General features: G+C 41.6%; 1 protein-coding gene across 2 annotated transcripts in view; it reads left to right on the top strand.

The window, feature by feature from the left end:
• The window catches only part of STRBP (spermatid perinuclear RNA binding protein), a 29,287-nt gene extending 11,162 nt beyond the window's left edge, over positions 1 to 18,125 (top strand). The window contains exons 5-17 of one of the 2 annotated variants that reach the window (XM_008945722.1): positions 2,390 to 2,484; positions 2,897 to 2,992; positions 3,704 to 3,815; positions 4,430 to 4,527; positions 4,986 to 5,097; positions 5,792 to 5,884; positions 6,756 to 6,955; positions 9,270 to 9,428; positions 10,866 to 11,000; positions 11,663 to 11,803; positions 12,442 to 12,565; positions 14,989 to 15,033; positions 17,584 to 18,125. In XM_008945722.1, the coding sequence (XP_008943970.1) occupies positions 2,390 to 2,484; positions 2,897 to 2,992; positions 3,704 to 3,815; positions 4,430 to 4,527; positions 4,986 to 5,097; positions 5,792 to 5,884; positions 6,756 to 6,955; positions 9,270 to 9,428; positions 10,866 to 11,000; positions 11,663 to 11,803; positions 12,442 to 12,565; positions 14,989 to 15,033; positions 17,584 to 17,660 (1,487 nt within the window). In that variant the 3' untranslated portion in view covers positions 17,661 to 18,125. The remainder of the gene's footprint in view (positions 1 to 2,389; positions 2,485 to 2,896; positions 2,993 to 3,703; positions 3,816 to 4,429; positions 4,528 to 4,985; positions 5,098 to 5,791; positions 5,885 to 6,755; positions 6,956 to 9,269; positions 9,429 to 10,865; positions 11,001 to 11,662; positions 11,804 to 12,441; positions 12,566 to 14,988; positions 15,034 to 17,583) is intronic. The other variant, XM_008945723.1, reaches the window with a different exon arrangement.
• The last annotated feature ends 3,385 nt before the right edge of the window (positions 18,126 to 21,510 follow it).

Raw genomic sequence — 21,510 nt, 5'->3', positions numbered from 1 at the left:
AAACAAGTTAATTTACCAAAGTGGGGCTGAAATCAACCTTGCTCCTTGAGCATTGGCTGCCCAGCCCACCGGTGTGCCTCTGCCACGGCCCACGCGGGGCAGGCACAGGCAGTGAGTCACCAGTGCCTCCGAGGGGGCAACAAGCCACAGACTGACCTTGCCTCTGTGGAGAAGACAACCTCCTCGTGTGGCTGGCTGTGAACAAGCCAAGTTGGCAGCTACTGAGTGAAGAGAAAGATACAGCATGTGGGGAGAGAATTACTGAAGGACTGGTTCTGTTGCGTAGTGTGAGCTAACGTCAGGGCTTTATTATTAACTGTTTATTAAACTCCTTGTATCATTGCCCTTGTTAAAACCACAAGCAAAACAGTAAAGCTTTGCAATGGCATTTGAAAATTCGGATTTGGTCTCACTTTCCTGACTGGCAGAGCATGAAGAAACATGCCATTCTCCTGAGGGTGTCAAAAGGGAGCCTGCTGCAAGCCGCCTGCCCTCCTCACTGCCTGTTCTCTTCATCTTCCTGTTAATAGAATCTTGCACCCAAAAGTTGGCTGACTGCAACATCTGTGAAAGGTGCTCAGGATGCTAGTACTGAATCAGCAGCTGGCAAAATTTGCCAAGATATTTTAATTTAGACCTTTGATTTGGTTTGCTTTGTAGTTTGAAGGAAAAATAAATGTACTTTGTGAATGGCTGTGGCACACTTCAGCAAAGCCTTGTACAACAGTAAATTAAATCTCTCGGCTTTTAAAGATCCAGTTCATTGCAAAAAATTAATGATTTTGCAATCAGTCACCTTTGCCATTTCTAACGTTTTAAAATAAGATTCTGATCATTCATTGACAGTAGTTGTTTTATACAATACATGAGCTTTAAGCAGATGTTTATATTGTCCACAGTGAAGTTTTCTTGCAGAACTACACAGACGTTTTCTGGCACGTAATTACTAAATGTACATTACTCCTGAAAATAACAAAACTGCAAAGGAAATTTAGAAGCAAATCTTGTGTCCCAGAGTGACCTTTTTTTGCTTTCAGAAATCCAATGCTTTGAGACTTTGCAGCTTTTATTTGGAAAATAATCCCCATACTGTTGATGAGGGCAATAAGAAACAATGCAAATATCTGCTGCGAAGTTCACTGGGGTTAGAAAATAAGCTTATAGCACTTCAGCCTTCTGCTGACAGCAAAGCCAGCAGGTGCAGACTGCAACTATGAACTGTCAGACAAGATACCTGATTCTGTGCAGTTTTACACTGGGGTGTTTTGGGATTTTTTTTTTGGCTTTGGGCTCCTTTATCCATCATAACATAATGTGCTTTTACCAAAGTAACCTTCCCATTGAGTAGCATAGGGGGTGAAGCAACTTTAATGCTAAAGATGCAATTGCACGTGCAACCAATGCTACCCAAAGTAACCTATGAAAATGTCCTTTGAGATGTTACTAATAAATCATACTACAAACTGATGGTGCCTTTAAAAAAAAAAGAGGAGGACTGATGCATAGTGTCCCTCACTACAGAATTGGATGTAGCTGCTAAAAGCAGTTTGTTGCATGCTGGATAAAAAAAAAAAAAAGAGAAAACCAAAAAAGGGTAAACCTGCACAGAAGACCTCAGGGTCTTGTCTCTCAAATCCCTCTTTGAATTTCCTCTGATTTCAATTGCTGTTGGGAAGAGAAGAATTTTGCAAGAGGGGACTACCTCTCCAGTATGTTAATGATCTGGAAGTTACCAAACTTACTCCCTTCTTTCATATGTTCTGCTTATATGAAAGACTAACCAAGCTGCAAAATTTTTTACTAGCATTTCTTGTGTATTGTTTTCATTGAATTATTTTGGCTAGTACTGCTCATGCAATAATATTTCAAATATATTCAATGGTTTTCTTTGGAGTTCTCAAGAACTCCATGGACATAACATCACTTTTTACTACCCATTACAGTTTTTTTTTACACCCCTCCAAGAATATCTTCATCTTGTCAAAAGAAGCTTGTCTCTTTGAAATTCTGTGCCACCTTTGTGGAATAAAAGTCACAAAAAAGGGAAAGTGGAGGGGGAGCACCCAATAAAACCCAACAGGAAGAAAGGAGAAAAAAAAAAAAAGTGCTATATAGCTATTTTCTGCCCTGGAATGTGTTCTACATTTTTAATAAGATCCCAGATTGTCTGTAGCAGTGGCCATCTTTATTTTACAAGGAGTGAATGCCTTTGCTTCTGTTGCACACGTGCACATTTACTACCTTTAATGGCTTGTTTAAATTAAATAACGCAGTGCACTTAAATTCTGGGAGTCTTATTATCTCATTGAGATGCTGCCGCTCTTTTTGTATTGTGACAGAAACCCCTTGGTCAAATTGTATCTGTCTCTTTTTATCCCATTTTTACCAGTAGATAATGTTGCGATGAAAGATCCTCCGGACTTATTGGACAGGCAGAAATGCCTGGAGGCCTTGGCGTCTCTGCGGCACGCCAAATGGTTTCAGGTTGGCTATTTGTTCTTACCTTGTTGTTATTGTAGCCTTGCGAGGTTTAATTTGAGACAGTTTTAATTTTAATGCCTCTTTAATTTCTCACTAGTCCCTAATAGAGCAAAGGTCTAGAATTCTGAACTCGGTGCTGTACTGTGCAAGGGCAACGTGACAGGTAGACAGCCAACTGGTCTAGAGTTGTCATGAGGCTACAAAAGCAATCTTGACATTTTGCTTCCTTTTTTATATGTTTCTCTAAATTGAAGTATGTTATTTTATATAACTGGTTTTATTTTGCATGAAGCTGATTAAGTATTAAGTAACAATAATTTAAAAATCTGTCCCAGGACTCTGTGCATTTAAAAAGAAAAGCAACACTGACGGCCGGGTTTTTGCAGGTATATTGGAATCATTTTGTTTGTTTTAGGCCAGGGCAAATGGACTAAAATCATGTGTAATTGTCCTTCGTATTCTGCGGGATTTGTGCAACAGAGTCCCCACATGGGCACCACTGAAAGGATGGGTGAGTACAGAGAGTCAAAAGCCTCAGGGTCATGCTTTTCCTGAATTTTCCTGATCTCCAAGGAATTGTATCAGTGTCTGGATTGGAGAAAACAGTGCATTGTATCAAATTCCTCCTTACATGCCCCCTCCTCTTCCTCTTCACTGTTACCTGTGTAGAAAAGTGCTTGTAGGAAGGAAAGGGAACAGCAGTATTTGTTCAGTCTCTTAAGATGTACGGGTACTATGGAGAGATACGAAATGTTGTGGGCCTTGCACATTCTCAAGGATTTGCAATAGAATACAAATTGTTGCCTCCAAGTTTAGCTTTTCAAAAATATCTGGCTGCCATGACAGTGTTGCTCCTACCAGACAATACCCTGTCACATTAGCAGGTTTGGGGAGGGCCAGATGCTCTGCATGTTCTCTCACCTAGAACTGATAACCCTTTGAGAGAAGAATACTTACATGGCTTGGCTGTAGAAGACTCCTCCTTTTAAACTTCCTGGGCAGTTAATGGAGAGCATGTGGTTTCCTCAGAAGGTGACTCAGGGCAGGGAACAAATACATGGGTCATGAACTGACCTCTGGGATGGTTGTCTCTGCCAGTTAGATCTGTAGTGGATTAAGAAGGAAGTAAGGTGATGTGAATATTCTTCCCCTCTACCTCTCCTTATTTAACTGCATTACAGTTACCCTGTGTCCATACTAATCTTAATTTAATGTCTTCTAGCCACTCGAGCTTATATGTGAAAAATCTATAGGTACTTGTAATAGACCTTTGGGCGCTGGGGAAGCGTTGCGACGAGTCATGGAGTGTTTGGCGTCTGGAATTCTGCTTCCCGGTAAGGGGCCAAATCAACTTCAGGACCATGAAAGGCTGAGCACACAGCACTGATGTTCTGCTGTGCTGTATGATTAGAGGAAAAATGCCTGCCTTGAACTCCTAACCTGCAGTGGAGCTAAATGAATGTCTTCTTGCTTAAAATTAAAAGTAAAAAAACCCAAACGTAAGTTTGGGTGGTTGTAGCCATTTGAGTTGAGCACTTCCAATGCAATAGAAGTTAATGGGGAATGTTTAGATTGTTTATAAATTAACCCATCCTATTAAGGGGTTTGCAAAAAATAGACTTAATGACCATCTATTTGCTATAGATTCATCAAAAACTGCATATTGATCCAAATGATTTGGGTTTGTGGATCTTTTTTAAATCTACTGCTTTTAGTTCATGCTACTGCACATGTGCAGTGTTAACCCTAGTGAAGTTCTGTGGCCATTGTTGCAAGGGAGTAAAATATTTGGGTTCACTTTCTTTGTGTGATGCCTGAATCCCTTGCTGCACAAGGTGCACTTCCCACTTTGCTGAAGACTGAGACCAGCTGTTGCAGTGCAGGTCAGGCCCCTGTGTTACACTGCATCTCGTTTGCTCTCAGTAATCTTTGCTTCTTTCCCTCCTAGGAGGCCCTGGTCTGCATGACCCCTGTGAGCGGGAGCCAACAGATGCTTTGTCTTACCTGACAGTTCAGCAAAAAGAAGCCATTACGCACAGTGCTCAGGTAGAGAACCTGCACATCTGTGGAGCTAGATACTGTAATAGTGAAGATTTCAGCTCATTTAATACAATCTATTCTCTGCTAGGATAGCTTATTGTAGCGGCAGTCCTGGCAGTTCTTCCAGTGCACTGCCCTGGAAAAATGAAATGATAGTTCAGGAGTGCAGGGTTCAATGTGTATGCAACCGAATCCCAGCAGAAGGCAGCCTGATGTCTGTGTGCTGCCTGGGTCCCAGCTCCAGTGCCTGTGGCACAGAGCCCTTGAGCAGGCTCCCTGTCAATGTGCCCTGCACTTTCTATTACAGAAATTGAGTTTTAAACTGTTAGATATTAGCATTTCTGTAGCTGTCACAGAAGATAGCTGTAGAAGCTGTCTTGTCATAGAAGTAATTTTCTTTCTACAACCTTATTTAGAAGAAATAGTGTTGTGACATAACTTATGTTTTTACTGTCACCTTATAGCATGCCCTCAGATTATCAGCCTTTGGTCAGATCTATAAGGTTTTGGAAATGGATCCCCTCCCATCAAATAAGTCATTTCAGAAATATTCCTGGTCAGTAACTGACAAAGAAGGTAGGTATTGTTTCCTCAAAAATCACTTATTGGGCAGTAAATTAGGGGACAATTTAGAATGGGTGCAGTTCCTGAGTTATATTGCTATGTATGCAAAGTAAAGAAAAAAAACCACTTTTTTTTAATGTTAAATGTGGGTTTAAAACAAAACCATTTTGTTGTTGGGAGAAATCTGGAAGTTCTGTTCTCCAGAAGTACCAACAAAGAGCAGCAGTACAGCTGGAATATTGCTGAGGATTTTCTTTAAGCACAAAGTGCTCTGGGGTCTGGAGAGTAATACTGGTGTTTATGACTCTTGCTGGGGCAGGAGAGACTGTACACTGGTCAAAAAGCATGTAACAAGTGTCCATACTAACAATTACTCAAGATTTCCTTCTAGGAAACAACATACATCTAAAAAAATTAATTTCCATATATATTTTTGTAAAAACAGTACTATTAGAGTTCTTGCCTTAGACTAACTGTGTAAGAACAACACTGCAGAACTGCTCTACAACAGGCACCTTGCATGGCATGATGCAGTGAGTAACAAACTAATACTGGCTCACGTGTAGCAACATGAAAGCTGTGAGCAGTGGTTGACTTCTTTGTGTTATAAACATGCAAGGAACAGTATGGGACTAATTCAGACTCCTGCTGTGGAATTTTGTTTTTCTAATAGCATATCCCTATTACAAGGAAATTTATACCCTAGGTACAGGCTCATCTGCTCTGAAGAGACCATTTGAAGATAGTGTCGGAGATGACAAAGATCCAAATAAAAAGATGAAGCGTAACCTAAGGAAAAGTAAGTGCTACACTTCTCCATTCTCTCTTCAAAGACCTGTTGCACAGTGGGAGCTGGTTTAAAAGCTTCTTTGTGTTGATATGGAATTGCATGTGAAAAAGTCTTTGGAACAAAAAATGTCTCTGTCACTCCACATTCAGAATGTCAGACATGTCTTACTGTGCCTCTGAATTTCTCCTGACATGTTGTAAGAACTGAGTGATTTGCATTTTTAAATGGGTTACTCATCATGTTACAGTAAAATTTAACTTGCCTGAGCAGCTGAGGTGTTCTACTGATTATGTCCCTGTACTGTGGAATTTTGCTTGTTTGGGGTGATTTTTTGAAATACTGCAGTGACTTTGCTATGTGAAGATTTGCCATTTTTCATTCTTCCTCTTCCTGAACTAGCTGTTGGTACCTTAAGACCTCCCACAAGAAAAATAAAATGCTTGATCTACAAATCACTGATGTTGCATATATGCACAGCCTAGAAGTCTGGGATCCAGTCAGTTCTGGGACTGTTTTCACTGTGCTACTTTGGTGCCAGTTCTGGATCTGGTTCCTCACTACCTACAAAACTTGTTATTCCTTTTATAGCAGCCAGGAAGAATATAGCTAGCTGCAAAAGAATTGTGTTAAAAATATTTTAAAAAAAAATGGATAATCATAGTTGTTACCCAGAAGCATAATGGCTTACTGAAAATTTCACAGCATTGTGGTTATCCTCAGCCTCTGAGCAGCTGAGGGGTTCTTTTGCTCCTTTATACAGACAGAAGGCACTGAAATGCAAACTGTTTCGTTCTTCTGTTCAACTTATTTTGTTAATTTTCCCTATTTTTTTTTTTCCCTTCTCTCCTCCCCCACCTCCCTTTCCACTCTCTTGTACTAGTACTAGACAGTAAAGCAATAGATCTCATGAATGCTCTGATGAGGCTGAACCAAATCAGGCCAGGGCTTCAGTACAAGCTTCTGTCACAGTCTGGTCCAGTCCATGCCCCAGTCTTCACAATGTCTGTAGATGTTGATGGTACAACATATGAAGCATCAGGACCTTCTAAGAAAACAGCCAAGCTCCATGTGGCAGTGAAGGTAAGGCAGCCTGAACTAATCTGCTAACCCTGGATCCTGGAACACAGAGTATGAAATATGGATAGAAATACTACTATACAACCTCAAAATAGCAAAATTTTGGGTGAAGCTGAGGTCCTGCTGTGTAATCTGAACACAGCTGGGCATGGTTCAACGAGCACCACTGGTGTTATGCTAACGGAGGGGAGGGAGAGCTTCCAGGGCTCTGCAGATCAGCTGCTGACAATGGACTGAATGTTGTGTTTAAGTTCTGGACTGGAGGGGTTCAGTTTTCTTCCCTTCTACTCCTGCCTTGTGTTGGTTTGAAAACAGCATGTTGGTGGTTCTTTTGTTTCTTCCATTCCTTCTCTGTGCCTTCCTGGGTTGTAAGCTCCTGGAAACATGGGAGTTGTCTCCTGTCTTCAGTGCCTGAAGAGTACTTCTGTGCACTGGGATAAACGGTGTGTGCCAATGATGGGTCTCCAGTCATTGTTTCAGTAAGGGAATAGTATCATTCAGGTACCAGTCAACCTCTACAGGTGCTTCTTGCAGGTGCTCCACGTGGCAGAGCTTAGGCCTGTTAAGTAGGGACAGACTGAACACCCAACATGACACCCATCTTTTTATTGCATGAGGACAGTTCAGACTGCTAAAGCAAACCAAGACTGCTAGGTTTCTGGGGAGATAGTTCCCTATGGACAATTAATGCAAAAGACAACCTCTTCTAATAGGCTGCACTTAAGCTAGGAACAAGCCCATCTGTCATTCTGTGCTTCATTTTATCTTGAACAAAAATTTCCTTTTTAGAAGCTTCATCTGGCAACTTTCTGCTTTCCTTTGATTTCAGTTTTGAAAATCCCATTGTCCCATGTGCTTTCAAGTTCAAAGTGTCCAGAAGTATCTGAGGGAATGTGTTGTTCCTCCAGGAAAAGCAGCTCTCTGCATGTGTGTCCTTCCAGACCTTCTGCCTCATGCTTTTATTTTTCCTCCCTCCCTGCAGTTGTTTTTAAAAAAATGAATACAAAACTTGCCCTGCAAAGCTGTGACTTCTCTGCCCTTGAACATCTCTACATCAGCCAGATCTGTGCTGCTGCCTACCCAGCTCTGTTTTCTCTAAATTTACACATACACAAATCCTGGGCTACACTTCAAAATATCCACGATTCAAGCCAAGGGGAAATGGCTGGGGTGGTGGAGAGGAGCTTTTTTTCCTTTCCTTCCCCCCCTCCCAGCAGATTCAAGCTCTGCTATACCAGACTTGTAAGAGGGAATAATGTGACCATTTCATTTTCTAGATCTGACTTCTTAAAATTTAGAAGCCCTAAAATACAGCTGAATGTACTGAGATTGTATGGGAGCTGAGCCTGGAGCTACCCATGCAGTTCTCAGTGCTGGAACACAGTTTTTACAAACTTTGTTCTTGGGACTAAATTTTCAGCAGAGCTTCAGGTTCTTTTCAGATTCCTTGGGCCTGTGTCTGGTACCTGCACACAGCTGGGTTATATAGCTGGTTACAGGAGAGGCTGGCCTTGCTAGTGGAGGAGGATGCTTTTGAAGGAACTGATGAGTAGTACCTGAGTCAGGAAAGCCTCACTGGCTGTGCTGGTTGTCAGCAGTGTGGGGAGGGCCCGGAGGTTGTGCTGTGTGGCTCACCAAGAGCTGGGCTTGCTGCAGACAGGCAGTTTGTGGCTCTGCTTGCCAGGCATTCCTTCAGCTGGCATCTCAGCTGGGGATGTGCCCCTGGTACCGCTGCGGTGGCACCACCTACCTTGTGTGTCTGAGAGATGGGAAACAAGGAGGTGGCACCAGTCCTCCAGCTTCAGGGACTTGCTCTGTACACTACTTGGGTACTTGTTGGCTGTCACCTGCAGCTTCCTAGGGAACTCCAGCAGTACCACCTCACACACGTACCATGCTTTAATTCTTTTAAGACTGTTTGTCTTTGCTCTGCAGTCAATCTCTTCATCTGTCCATCTACACAGAGAGGGGGAAAATGGTGTGCAAAACCATCTCCTTATCATACTGCTGAGCTGTGTCATGCAGTGGGTGCATTTCTGAATTTTAATTGTTTATTTTACAAGGAATTATCAAGATGATAAATAATGCTCAGGAGGAATTGCCATCTTTGAGATGAAAATTCTCTTTGTTTCCACTTTTGGAAACCTGGAACTATTTTCCCCATTGCTATCGTGTTTTTCTTCATTTCAACACAGGATGAAACATATTTCTAAGCAGTCTGCCTTTATTATCACATACTTTTGTGTTGTGATCAGCTTTGTATTTCCTTCTGTTCTGTTGTCTATTTTACAGTTCACTTTGTGTCGCTTTGTTGTAGGTTTTACAAGCAATGGGGTATCCAACTGGCTTTGATGCAGATGTGGAGTGTACGAGTTCTGATGAAAAATCAGATACTGAAGGTAAAAATGAAACAATTTCTTCAATCTCAAGCAATAATACTGGAAATTCCACAGCTGACACCTCCGCTACCCTAGAGGTGAGTAGTGCATTAAAAAGTACAAGTGGTGGAGAGCTATGGGGTTTCTTGGGCTTTGATGTGTTGGGATTTTTAGGGCTGTTTTGTTTGTTTTTTCTTCCAGAAGAGGATGGTATAATGTAAAACCTAATACATCTATGCATATAGAATGGACTAGAAAATGCTGCACTGAAAATACTCCAGTTTCAATATAATACACTTTAACTTTGGCACCTGTAGCTGAAGTTGGCTGCCATAAGAACACTGTGCTCGTTTTCTTACTGAAGTTGTGGGAAATAGAGTATTCCTCAAAGGACAAAATTCCTGTAACTTTAGTTTTGGCTGAGTGGCCCCAAGAATCAAGATAGGTCTGTAGAACATTAATTGGATATTTTCTTATAGTATTTCTGGTGGTTTTTTTCCACCATTGAGAAACCAGGAGATTTTAAATTCACACTTAGATGTCATCCCTTTCTTCCCTATTTCCTTGACCAGTGTTTGTAATTGCCACCAGGGACTTAAGAGAGGCATCCTGTGTAAAGACTGAATAACAGATTTGTTTGCCTGCCTGATAGCTCTGTGGCAGCCTCTCTGGGGGCTGTACTGTAGACTCATGCTTTTGTTTTCATTGTAATGCTTTTTGCCAGGACTACAGGGGGTTGTGCTGTAAATATAAGTAATTGTTCTGCTTTTTGAATACTCATCAAGATGTTAAAAGATTACTTTGGGTTTCCACATCTAGACTTCTGAGACAGTTCACTTTCCCAGGGCAGGTCCTGGTACTAGGACTCACTGGTATTTTTCCAATATTGGAAGTTGCTTTGGGAAACATTGCTTTGATCCCTTAATCATTTTTTTCTTCATTAGTGAGTAGTCATTATCTGTAGCAGAGTGCACTCTAATGCAGGCTGATATACTGGTGCACTGAGATCTGAACTTTACCTTCCTTGCTTTCCAAACAGTTACAGATATTTCTGCTGAAACATGTGACCCAGGATATGAGACTTCTTCAGTCAGAGCTAAGTAGTGCCAGGACGTAGACTGAGCAGCAGAGATGTCTGCATGGTTGGGAAGGCTGATCTCTCAGTGATAAAGCCATTGATTTCAGAGAACTTGACACCACAGCCTCAGCTTCAGCTTTGGATATGCTCAGGGTTGAAATTCCAAGTGCAGCTGGTGTAATGTCCAGTTTGCATGGACCCAAACCAGGCCATAAGGACAGCTCTCCCCAACAGGAATAAAGAGGGTGTGACGTCTTTTACAGTACTGTTTGCCCCTCTGCTGTTCTTTAGAGATTTTCCATCTGCTGCTCAAGTGCAGCATGTTAGAGTGCAGCCAGGGCAGTGTTGCAGGAGCTGCCCCAGCTCTGGCTGAGAGGCACCATAAGCCACAATGCTGTCGATGTTTGTCTGCATTTTGGAGAAAGACTCTAAAGCAACACCATAAATGTGTCTCTAGGTAAGAACTCAGGGTCCTATACTCACAGCAAGTGGTAAAAACCCAGTGATGGAGCTCAATGAAAAAAGACGAGGTCTGAAGTACGAGCTCATCTCGGAGACGGGTGGAAGCCACGACAAGCGCTTTGTGATGGAGGTGAGTGAAAACTGGATGCTGACAGCCCCAAGCTACATCATGTCTTGACATAGGGAGGAGAAGGAAGAGGGAAGTGGAAGGACCCACAGCTTGACAAAAATACCTGATTTGCATATTCTGCAAATATACTTGGTAACCCCATGTCAGAGACCTGATTTGAATCTCCTGTTGCCAATACCAGGGGTATTTGGAATGACTATAGCAGGGGGTAAACTCATTTGATTTCGCCCTGGACTCTACAGTTTATGAGGCAGCATCCCAGTTAACAGTGTATGTACAGTGTAGGCAAAGATGTTGGTATATATGGCATTGATAAGGACGATGGGACCCTCAAATGATCCCTACCCCCCTGTTTCCTAGCAGTACCATTCATGTATTGAGAAACTCAAGCATATTGACTAAATTCAGTATCAGATGAATATACTGGTCTGCTTTGAACTGCATTTGTAGTTCCCAGATTCCCAGTGTCTGCAATATAATGGTTCACAGGATCAGGTATTCTTCATCAGCTTCATAATCTAGAAGCAATAGGAATTTGTGACACAAAACATTGAGGGGTTTTGGGTCTACTACTTAAGTCCTTTATGGCTGGCGTATGAACGGGTGCAGCACGGTATTCTCAAGGATCAATACAAGGCATAAACTCACGTCTCAATTTTCAGGTAGAAGTAGATGGGCAGAAGTTCAGAGGTGCAGGCCCAAACAAGAAAGTAGCAAAAGCAAGTGCTGCATTAGCAGCACTTGAAAAACTGTTTTCTGGGCCTAATGCAGCAAACAACAAGAAAAAGAAGATTCTCCCTCAGGTAAGAATAACAATTTGCTCTTTGAACTGCTCTGTTATCACAGCTCTGGGTTGTTTTATGATACAGGAACTTCTACACAAACAATTTCAGTCTGCTACTTCATGCACATGTGTAAGGTTTCTATTTTTATACTTCTATAGCAATTATTGTGGCAGTGGGAAAAGGAAGGCACCATTCTAGTAAATTTAGGTCAAAGCAGTGCAGTGTTGTCAGGAGGTGGCTGTTTGGTGGGAACTCCGGGTCCTGCTGACGTTATGTTGATCAGAATGGTAGAATGCAAAGAGGACGTTGTAAATCAAGGAGAGGAAGCTTCTAAGGAGGTAGGACAGACAGCAGCAAGAGAAAGGGGCAGAAGCCACCAGTGTGTATGCCCACGCAGCCAAATCTGAGGTGAGGAGCCCCTGGTCTGAGGGCAGCGAAGGGACGGTGCAGGGCTGGTGGTGACCTGGCGGGGGACTCGCTGGGGCTCTGCCAGGCAGGGCCTTCAGCACAGCCCTGCAGTCTGCAACTCCCTGTAACACGGCCGGCACATCAAGCAGCTTTCAGGAGGTTTTTAAAGGATGGTGATTTAGTGCAGGTGACCTTGTGACTCCAGCACTTCCACTTTCTGAACTGGTGTTTTTTCTTGCTCTGGGCAGACTAAAGGGGTTGTCAATACAGCAGTTTCTGCAGCAGTCCAGGCTGTTCGAGGCAGAGGACGAGGCGCGTTAACACGGGGCGCGTTTGTTGGGGCAGCTGCTGCTACTGGATACCTAACACCAGGTAAGGCACAACACTCCTAGCTAATCGTTTGTCTGCTGGGGAGTTCTTTTCCATGAGTGTCAGTCACCTGTGCAAGTGATTTCTTCATCTTTTATCACCTGAGATGAAGCAACAGGGAGAATTCATGGGGCTTTAAGTAAGAGCCCAAAACTGGCAGGACCTGTCCTTCATGAGTGTACAGCTTGAAGCTGGTGTGTGCAGAGCACACAGTTGTGGCGTAACGGCTTTCCTGGCTTCATTTTACTGTGTATCTTCTTCACAGTTCATTGCCACAGCACAGCTCCCCAGACTTCCTAGCCAAGAACCTCCTGGACCGTGTGCCCTTTAACATTAAGGGTGGCTTTCCTGAGAAACCCTTGTGGAGATTTAAGCTGGCAGGTTTGGGAGTCACTGTGCTTCCCAAAACTTTGCACATGTGAGCACAGCATCTATTAGTAGCTTCTGTGGTGGCCAAAATGAGAACGAGATGCTGAAGATTCCTTACTCAAAACAAATCCAGTTGCTTTCACAGAATCACAATGTTAGGAGGGGTTGGAAGGGACCTCCAGAGATCATCGAGTCCAACCCCCCTGCCATAGCAGGACCATCTAGTCTAGGGCAGGTCACACAGGAACGGGTCTGGAAAGTCTCCAAGGAAGGAGACTCCACAACCTCCCTGGGGAGCCTGTTCCAGTGCTCTGTAACCCTTACAGTAAAGAAGTTCTTCCCTTTCCTTCCCGACACCCAGCCCGCATATATTTATAGACATTAATTAGATCCTCCCTAGGTCTTCTCTTCTCCAGACTAAACAGCCCCAGGTCTCTCAGCCTCTCCTCATAAGGCAGGCGTTCCAGTCCCACAGTCATCTTCGTAGCCCTTCACTGGACTCTCTCAAGTAGATCTCTGTCCCTCTTGAAATGGGGAGCCCAGAACTGGACACTGCTTTCAGAAAATAAAACTTGCATTCCTCATTCCCAGGTTTTCAGACCACCTCATGAGCTCTAATTGCACCCTTCACAGTTCACATGTGCTAACGGTGTAGCCCTGTTGTTTGGTGGACTTGCTTCCTGGCACAGTCGACAGCACATCATCTTCATTGTTCCTGTATATTCGTGTAATTATAAGTGTTAAAACCCAGTAATTCATTTTTAATGGTGGTTAACATTGTTTTTGGAAGTGTCTTGCTGCCTCAGGAGTCATTTATGAGACACTGTAACCTGCCAGGGGCATGCTTCTTGCCAGCATGGAATTACTCCAGAAATAAGTTTAATTTCCCAGTTGTTGTAGTTGTTAAGCTTTTATTGGCCTTGGCCTTCACAGATTATTTCTCTTTATCCCTGTTTGTCTCAAAGAAATCTCTTGCTTTCTGTGATGGACACGAGATCCCACCAGAAAAGAAAAAACAACTGTAAAGCCTTCATGAACTACTGAGATCACAGAACCAAAGAAATTGTTTAGGTTGGGAAAAAACTTTAGGATCAAATCCAACCATTAACCTAACATTGCTAAGACCACTACTAAACCATGTCCCTCAGCACCACATGTACACAGCTTTTAAACCTCTCCGGGGAGACTCCACCACCTCCCTGAGCAGCCTGTTCCAGGGCTTGACAACTCTTTTGGGGAAGAAATTTTTCCTAATGTCCAACCTAAACTTTCCCTAGTGCAACTGGAGGTCGTTTCCTTTTGTCCTATGACTTGCTACTTGGGAGAAAAGACTGACCCCCACCTGGCTCCACCTTCCTTTCAGGGAGTTGTAAAAGGTGATAAGTCTCCCCTGAACCTCCTTTTCTCCAGGCTAAACAACCCCAGGTCCCTCACCCGCTCCTCACAGGACTTGTGTCTAGACCCTTCACCAAGGGATGTAGTAACCAAGATTGGTGTTACTACTGTTGGCTCTTTGTCTCACTCAAGAGTCATGCTTAGCACTTTGGGAAGAAAAGACACTGTTCTGTTTGCCCCTAGGTGTTGAGATGACCTTAGTGAAACTTCACCTGTTAAAAATGGCCGAGGAAGCTTTACTAATGGTGAGGTGCTGCTGTCTGCCACAAGCATCTACTGTCCCCTCTTTAGAATGGGAGCTGAGGAAAAGTACTGTTCTCTGCATTAGACTGTATTTCTACTTCAGGAAGAACATAAACATAAAAAGGGATGTCTGGATGATGCCAACTCCATGCTCTGACACTACACACTTGAGAGAAAGAAAATGCTAAGGAAATGTAATATGGAATTTGACTCTTTGATGCTCAGGCTTAAGAAAGTCACTGAATAGCTTGTTCTTCAAGCCATCACATAGACACCTAGTGTTTTCAGCAGTATTTACATGTATTAGTGCAAGTTTGTTTTTTTCTGTGGTCTTGCTTCACGTACTGGAAGGGTCCTTCCCTGTGTGTTGCTGTGCAAATGCTGGTTGGTTCAAAGCCCCCCATCTGTTTGTGTTGCAGGCTATGGGGCACCGTACGGGTACAGCACCGCTGCGCCAGCTTACGGTACGTATGGCCCAGCCCTTAGCAGATTAGAAGTGATACAGGAACTGTTGTGGCAGTCCAAATGTGGCAGTCCAAGGAGAAATTCAAAGAGATTAAAGCTCTTAAACTGTGACAACAACACTTTTATGCCATAACCTTGTGGTTCTTTTTTGGTTGGAGTAGCTTTTTTGCCTATGCTTTGCCTGATTTGTGGAAGGACTGCTTGTTCTAATTGCCTGTTCCCTTTCATACCAAAACTGAATTGAAGTAGTTCCCTTACTTTTTACAGCCAATCTGTGCTCCATTCAAAGACTACCGAAGGGCCTATTCCAGCATCTCTGACTCATATTTATCTAAATGGCATTACAATAACATGGGCGAAACTTTGTCCCCAAGCATTAAGTGGCTCGTGGACAAAGCTCCCTTAATGCCTTCAGCTCTGTGCAGTCCTTGTGCATAGACAACCACCCCTCCCATCCCCCCACCCCCTACCCCTGGCAGGCCAAAACACTGCTGCTTGGGACAGGAATGGTTTTGGTGTAGCTTATCGTGTTAGCAATCAGCCCGCAAGGAAGTGAGGACATGGTAATTTGCCACAATGCTTTTTACTAAGCACCACAGTGATATTAGGCTGGCAAGGCACTGGTTTCATGAAGACTGTAAAATGAACTAATAACCAGAGAGCTCTGATGGAAGGGTTTTTCTTACCCCAGCTTCTCCCTACCCACCAGCTTTTTTTCTGCTAGACTAACAATGCATACCTCTAACCGGCCCTTTTGGTTACTTTGAATGAGGTTTATGTGGCAATGGGAGCAAAGCAGTTTGGAGTCAGTGATATGTCCTGCACACACAGAGAGAGCCCACCAGGACCAGTCCCACCAGCCTCTCCTGTCCTAGGGACTGGGTGAAAGCTTGAGTATGTTTCAAGGCCTACAGTTTTTCATATAGGAAACTAAGCCTGCCATTTGCTGTTAATTTTCTAGCTTTTGTAGCATTTGTAATACTTGTCTCTCTCAAACTTGTATGACCTGGGCAATACTAACTCCCCTGATAGCATTATGAAAGTTAAAAGTATTTTGAAACATTGATTTAATGACTTTGTTTTAGAGGTATGGGCTACAAACAGTGGACAAATACTCCTGCTTTACTGACAGTGTTCACTTTGCTGGACTAAGACCAGCTGGTCCAGTTCTCCTGGAAGGAGAATGAGCCCGTGGCCTGCACTCAGTGTGGAGTTCTCCCTTCCAAACTGGTGCAAACCTCTCTAGTGTTAGAACTCCTGCTTTGGCAGACTGGCAGCTGACACCGTGCTGCCTTCTCTGGTGCACTACACGAGGAACAGATACGTGTTTTCTTGAGGGAAAACAAAAGGAAATTTAGTTTATAGCTTATTTCATGGTATGGATTTAAAAAAAAAAAACAACCTTTGATTCTTTTCAAGCAGTAGTAATGGACTATAACCAAGATGTGTGGCATCTGCATGTATGTATTTTTACAGGCAGTGACATAAGAGGAACCTTTTCCCTGCTGATAAAAAGAATACAGTTGTTACCAACTTCCCTGGCAGCTTTTCTTGCCTTTTTCATCATGCCTTCTGGGTTGTTTTTTTTTGTTTTTTTTTTTTTCCTCATGATGCCTATTTTGGGAGCTGGATTTTAATCAGCTGTGTATTTGTGACATATCACTGACTTCAAAGCATTGTGGAATTGAATGCCCCCATTTTTCACATAAAGAGTTTCTGTTTTTAATGTCTTATGATTGTGATGCGAAGTTCTGGGATAATGCTTTTTGGCTGTAAGGTAAACATGTCTCTTTGCCTTTGTAAGCTGTTGCATGTTGGGAAACTTCACTTTGATCATCTGGTGCTCTGGAATACCTGCTGTTGCTGCTTTGTGATTTCTAAAGGGATACATAGGTTAAATACTAGAATTTAAATAGGCAAGATTAAAAAAAAAAAAAACAAAAAACAAACATTAATTGTGCAGAAGTTTGTGAGGCCACAAGAACTCTATAATATATAATCATGAAATCAGGCAGATATTAATCTTTCCAGATTTGCCACTTCAATACAGGAGAGGAAAAGCAGAATAATGAAGCAGATGCAGAATTTACTGTAGGTGCTTGATTTTTGGCTGACCTACCTGGATGCTTATCAAAAGTGCTGAACAGTTTCCCTGTGAGTTCTGTTCTATGCACAGCAGTGCCTGTTTGGAATATCTGCAGTTGTAATTGGCTGTGAAATTAACTCTGAACCTAGAACGACATAGTAGAGGTGAATTATCATAAAGACTTTGAAGTAGAGCTTCAAGTCCAAGTACATTTTGCTTTTGAGGACATTGCTTACTTTTATTGTACTGAACACCAGGACAAAAATAAAAGCCAACTTTAAGGAACCATCTATTTGACATAGTGCACAGTGTTAAAAGTTACTGTTGATGAGAATCTGCACCCTAAAAACACACTGACTGACTGATCTGGAAAAGGTTAATGACAACACTACTGTAAGCTCTTATCTGACTTTCTTGGATCACTGAACTCATTTGGAGTCCTCTCCCTTTCTTCTCTCTGTAGGTTTACCCAAGAGAATGGTTCTGTTACCAGTTATGAAATTCCCAACTTATCCTGTTCCCCACTACTCATTCTTTTAGCAAATGGCAGAAGCTAATTCCTATTGATTGAACAACACAGTACAGTACAGAATGTTAGAAGAAAAAAAGCCTTTTTATCCTGTTTTATTTGAACACATACTTGAGCAAAGTCATTTGTAAAGAAACATCTTTTTCCTACTTTTTGATTTTAACAAAATGCAAATTTAGTTCTCTAAAACTTGAAAAAAATGTTCTGTGAAATGTTACCTCATTTTCAAATAACTTATACCAGCCTTCTGTTATAGGGAAGAACTAGAAGCTTAAATCTTACGTTTTAAATGAAGTATCCGATTATGTAAAATTAAATTTGTGAAGGATGTATAGAATATAAAACACTGATCACAAATAAACTGTTTTGTTGTAACACAAGAGTACTGCCTGTTTCCTAATGCAGTCACGCAGATTCAGTTAATGACCTGTACTTGTTGTAGGGTTATTAAATGCAGGGTGTAGTTCTTTAAAAAATAAAACCTAAAAGTTAAAAAAAAAATCAAAACCACACAACAGAAACTTTACAGTTAACATTTAACTTTGTAAATATTATGGTGTGTAATAAACTTAGTAAACTATGGTTTAAAATACTGTTTTATCTTTTTTATAGTTAAGCATCAGTACCTGATTTCCTTACAATCTTTAAGATCAGCATACTGTAACTGTGATTGTAGATACAGTCTTAATTATCCAAGGAGGCTTTTCACCTGTACACAAAATACTGAAAAACAAACAAAAGCAAAGGGAATTAATCTTAGACTGTCTCTCTGTATTAGGTTGCATTCTGTGAAATCAGTATTAAACAAGGGAAGTTCCCACAGAAGGACTCTTGCTCTGTAATTACAGGGATACACAGTTCAGTCCGTATTGCCCAGAGAAAGGACAACAATAACGTTACAATCAGGTTCTTTAGAGCACAAAAACTGCTTGTTTTCCCTTCTTTTCTGTTTTTATTTAAAAAAAGAAAAAAAAGAAAAAAAAATTGCACTTGTTCTTGTGGCCTTCTTCACTTTTAAGATTGTCTGCCCACCCTTGATTTTTTATTTACCATTTCTACAGAAAGCATTTTAGTTGTTGATCTTCTATTAAAAGAAAGGCTTCTCTTTTCTCCCCCTTACGATTATAAGAATCTAAAGCAGCAACAAGGTCCCCATGAAAACTTGCTATTTAATTGTCCCAGTTCTTGTTGAGTGCTGCTGTGAAAAGTGACACACTTCAGCCATAGGCCAGTACTTTTCTAAGGGTTGGTGCTCAAACCATAAGAATGCTGTCCACTGCGGAGCGCGTGCTGCTGCCCGGCATTCCGGGACGCGCCCCAGCCCCGCGCTGTCTCCACGTTTTGCAGACATCCACATAAAAGCAGCTGTGGGCTCTAGCCAGGGATTCGAGTAGTCTTTATTAAGGTATCACCCCACAATATAAGCAGCAGTGTTGGTTGCACTTCTCGGACCTCACCCGTCGCTTTTCAGTAGGTTTGCTTTAGTTCGTGCTCTCTCAAGATTGCCTTTACACACAGTTCTCTAACAGACTCTGCTGCTGAGGCAGGGGGAGCTTCATATACAGAGAGGGTGTAAGAATGGGGCTTAAAGCAATGTAAAGTTACTCCTCCCCTACGCCCCCCATGATAGGGAAAGGAATTTTAGAAAAGCTTTTTGAGGGGTGGCTTATATAACAAGCTGCTTTTCTTGGAATTAACTGCAGCAGTTATTCTTAAGCTAAGTATTTGTGCTTAGGAATGTGTTTAGATCTTAAATGTTTTTTCCTCTGCTGTAGCTCTCACTTTCATTTGGTGACGGTGGTACTTTAATAAAAATGTAGATGATGTGATCAGTGGTAGTGAGCCTGCTGTCATCATCCACGCGTCAGAGCTGAAATAAAGAGCAGGGTCTCGGGGATGTAGTCAAATTGAGTGGTGCTCATCAATCACCAATGCATTTTGCTGGCCTATGGATGAAAGGAAGCCATCACGGAGCAGAAAAAGCATGGCTGATAAAAGCCCATTTTTGTTAATCAAATATTCATTAAAGGAATCTTTCCTCTGCACACTTTTTTTTTTTTCTTTCTTTCTTTCTTTTTCCCTCCCTCTCTTCTGGAGTTTCCCTGATTGGCAACTGTTCGTAGTCTCTTTTTGTTTTTGAATCCCCAGCTTTGTAAAATTTCAAACAAAATATTCTCTCAACCAATTCTGTACCATGAACATTCATAATCCAAGTAACTTGTTTGTATTTCAAAAACAAGAAGGGCGCTATGCTCTTTTCCAACATGATGGCAGTCATTTCAGATGATTTATAGAAGTCATTTTTTTATTTTTTGTCATTTGTTGGGAGTTACTAACCACATTGTAAACTTGCCCCCTTGCTGCATATTTTACATTTCTCTGCTTTACTGAAAATATGAATGAGCTGTCAGTTCTTTGTTTAGAAAGTAGTAACCTTGAAGTGTTAGATGTTTCAGTACCTTCAAAGAATTAAAGGTGCCCATTTTACAATGAAAATTCCACTTGCAGATGAAAGAGCAGAGAAATTTAAATGGAGCTTTAGCTTCAGCCAGTCTCTGGAATTAACATGAGGTTTTTGCTTCTCTGCTCTTTTCCCACTGTAGGTGGTTTTTTCATTGACAGTCCCTATTGCCAGCCTCTCAGCATCGCACCTTTTATTATTCACTTGGGCCCTCAAGATTTCTTCTCTGACTTCTAGAACCATCAGGTTGTGTGGCTCGAAATGGCATTTTGTACATGTCTTAAAAGCAAGAACAAACGTGGCTCGTTTTGAGGTTTCTCAACTTCAGACATGGAATCTGAGCATTTTTTCCTTTTTTTTTAAAAAGTGTTCTGACTTCTTGAACTTTGTTCCATTTAATGAAAAGCAATACTTACTCCAAGCCACAGTCCTTTCTTTGGGTACATAGCAATAGATGTGTTTATACATCTGGTTATTTCTTTGCACTAGAAGGGAAAGACTGGGGTGTCAGGGGGGTGGGGAGGAACCAATTGCCAAACCAAGAAAAAAAAACCCAGCAGAGTGCCTGCTTTAAGCAGTAAATCCCATTTAAATACTCTGGAATTTGAATACTATGACTGTATTTTGCATGTTTCCTATAAAAATTGCTACAAAGACTTGCAATGGCCACTCTTGAAGCACCAGTGCTTTGTACCATTGCACATGTCAGCAGACATGGAACGTAGCAAAAAGGCAGAAGGAAAAAAAGAATATATATATTATTTTTTTTCCTGAAATCTAACTCAATTATATATTCTCTCTCTCTCTCTCTCTCTGTCTCCTCCCCACATCATTAATATGAGGCACAAAAAGGTTAGGCCTGAACTTGACTTTCAAATGGATTGCTTTTGTGTCTCTTAAAATCATCACCAAATGACAGGAAAACATAGTATCTGGTAAACATCCCTTTCAAAAAACTTTGCTGCTCTAAATTTACTGAGTCTTTTTCCTCTAAAATATTTGTATGTTGATACCTTGAGATTGTGAATCAGCAATAACTGAAAGGTGAATGTTTTGAGTTTGTTTGTTTTGGTTTTTTTTTAAATGGTATTGGAACATCTGTATGTTGCAGCTTAAGACTTTTAAGCAGTTTTCAGCAGGTTAATACCACTTTATTCTCATTCTCTCCGGACCTTCATAGCCATATGCACTTGTATAAAATAAGCAGAAATGTAGTGACTGTAAGCTGAGATCGTGATATAAAAGGTAAGAGATTTTATTTTCAGCTTAAAGAATATTTTTATTGCTTTTTACTAAAAATCTCATATACGTGTGACAATCTTGTATATGACACGTTTTTATTATGTCTGGTTTGACTAAATGTTTGAAACGGGTAATACACAGGTCTAATTCAACTTTGT

The sequence above is a fragment of the Merops nubicus genome, unplaced genomic scaffold (genome assembly GCF_000691845.1).
Source record: "Merops nubicus isolate BGI_N331 unplaced genomic scaffold, ASM69184v1 scaffold27728, whole genome shotgun sequence".
In the NCBI taxonomy this organism is placed as follows: Eukaryota; Metazoa; Chordata; class Aves; order Coraciiformes; family Meropidae; genus Merops; species Merops nubicus.
The sequence above is the reverse complement of the archived record's forward strand: the minus strand, read 5'-3'. Positions and strand labels throughout refer to the sequence as shown.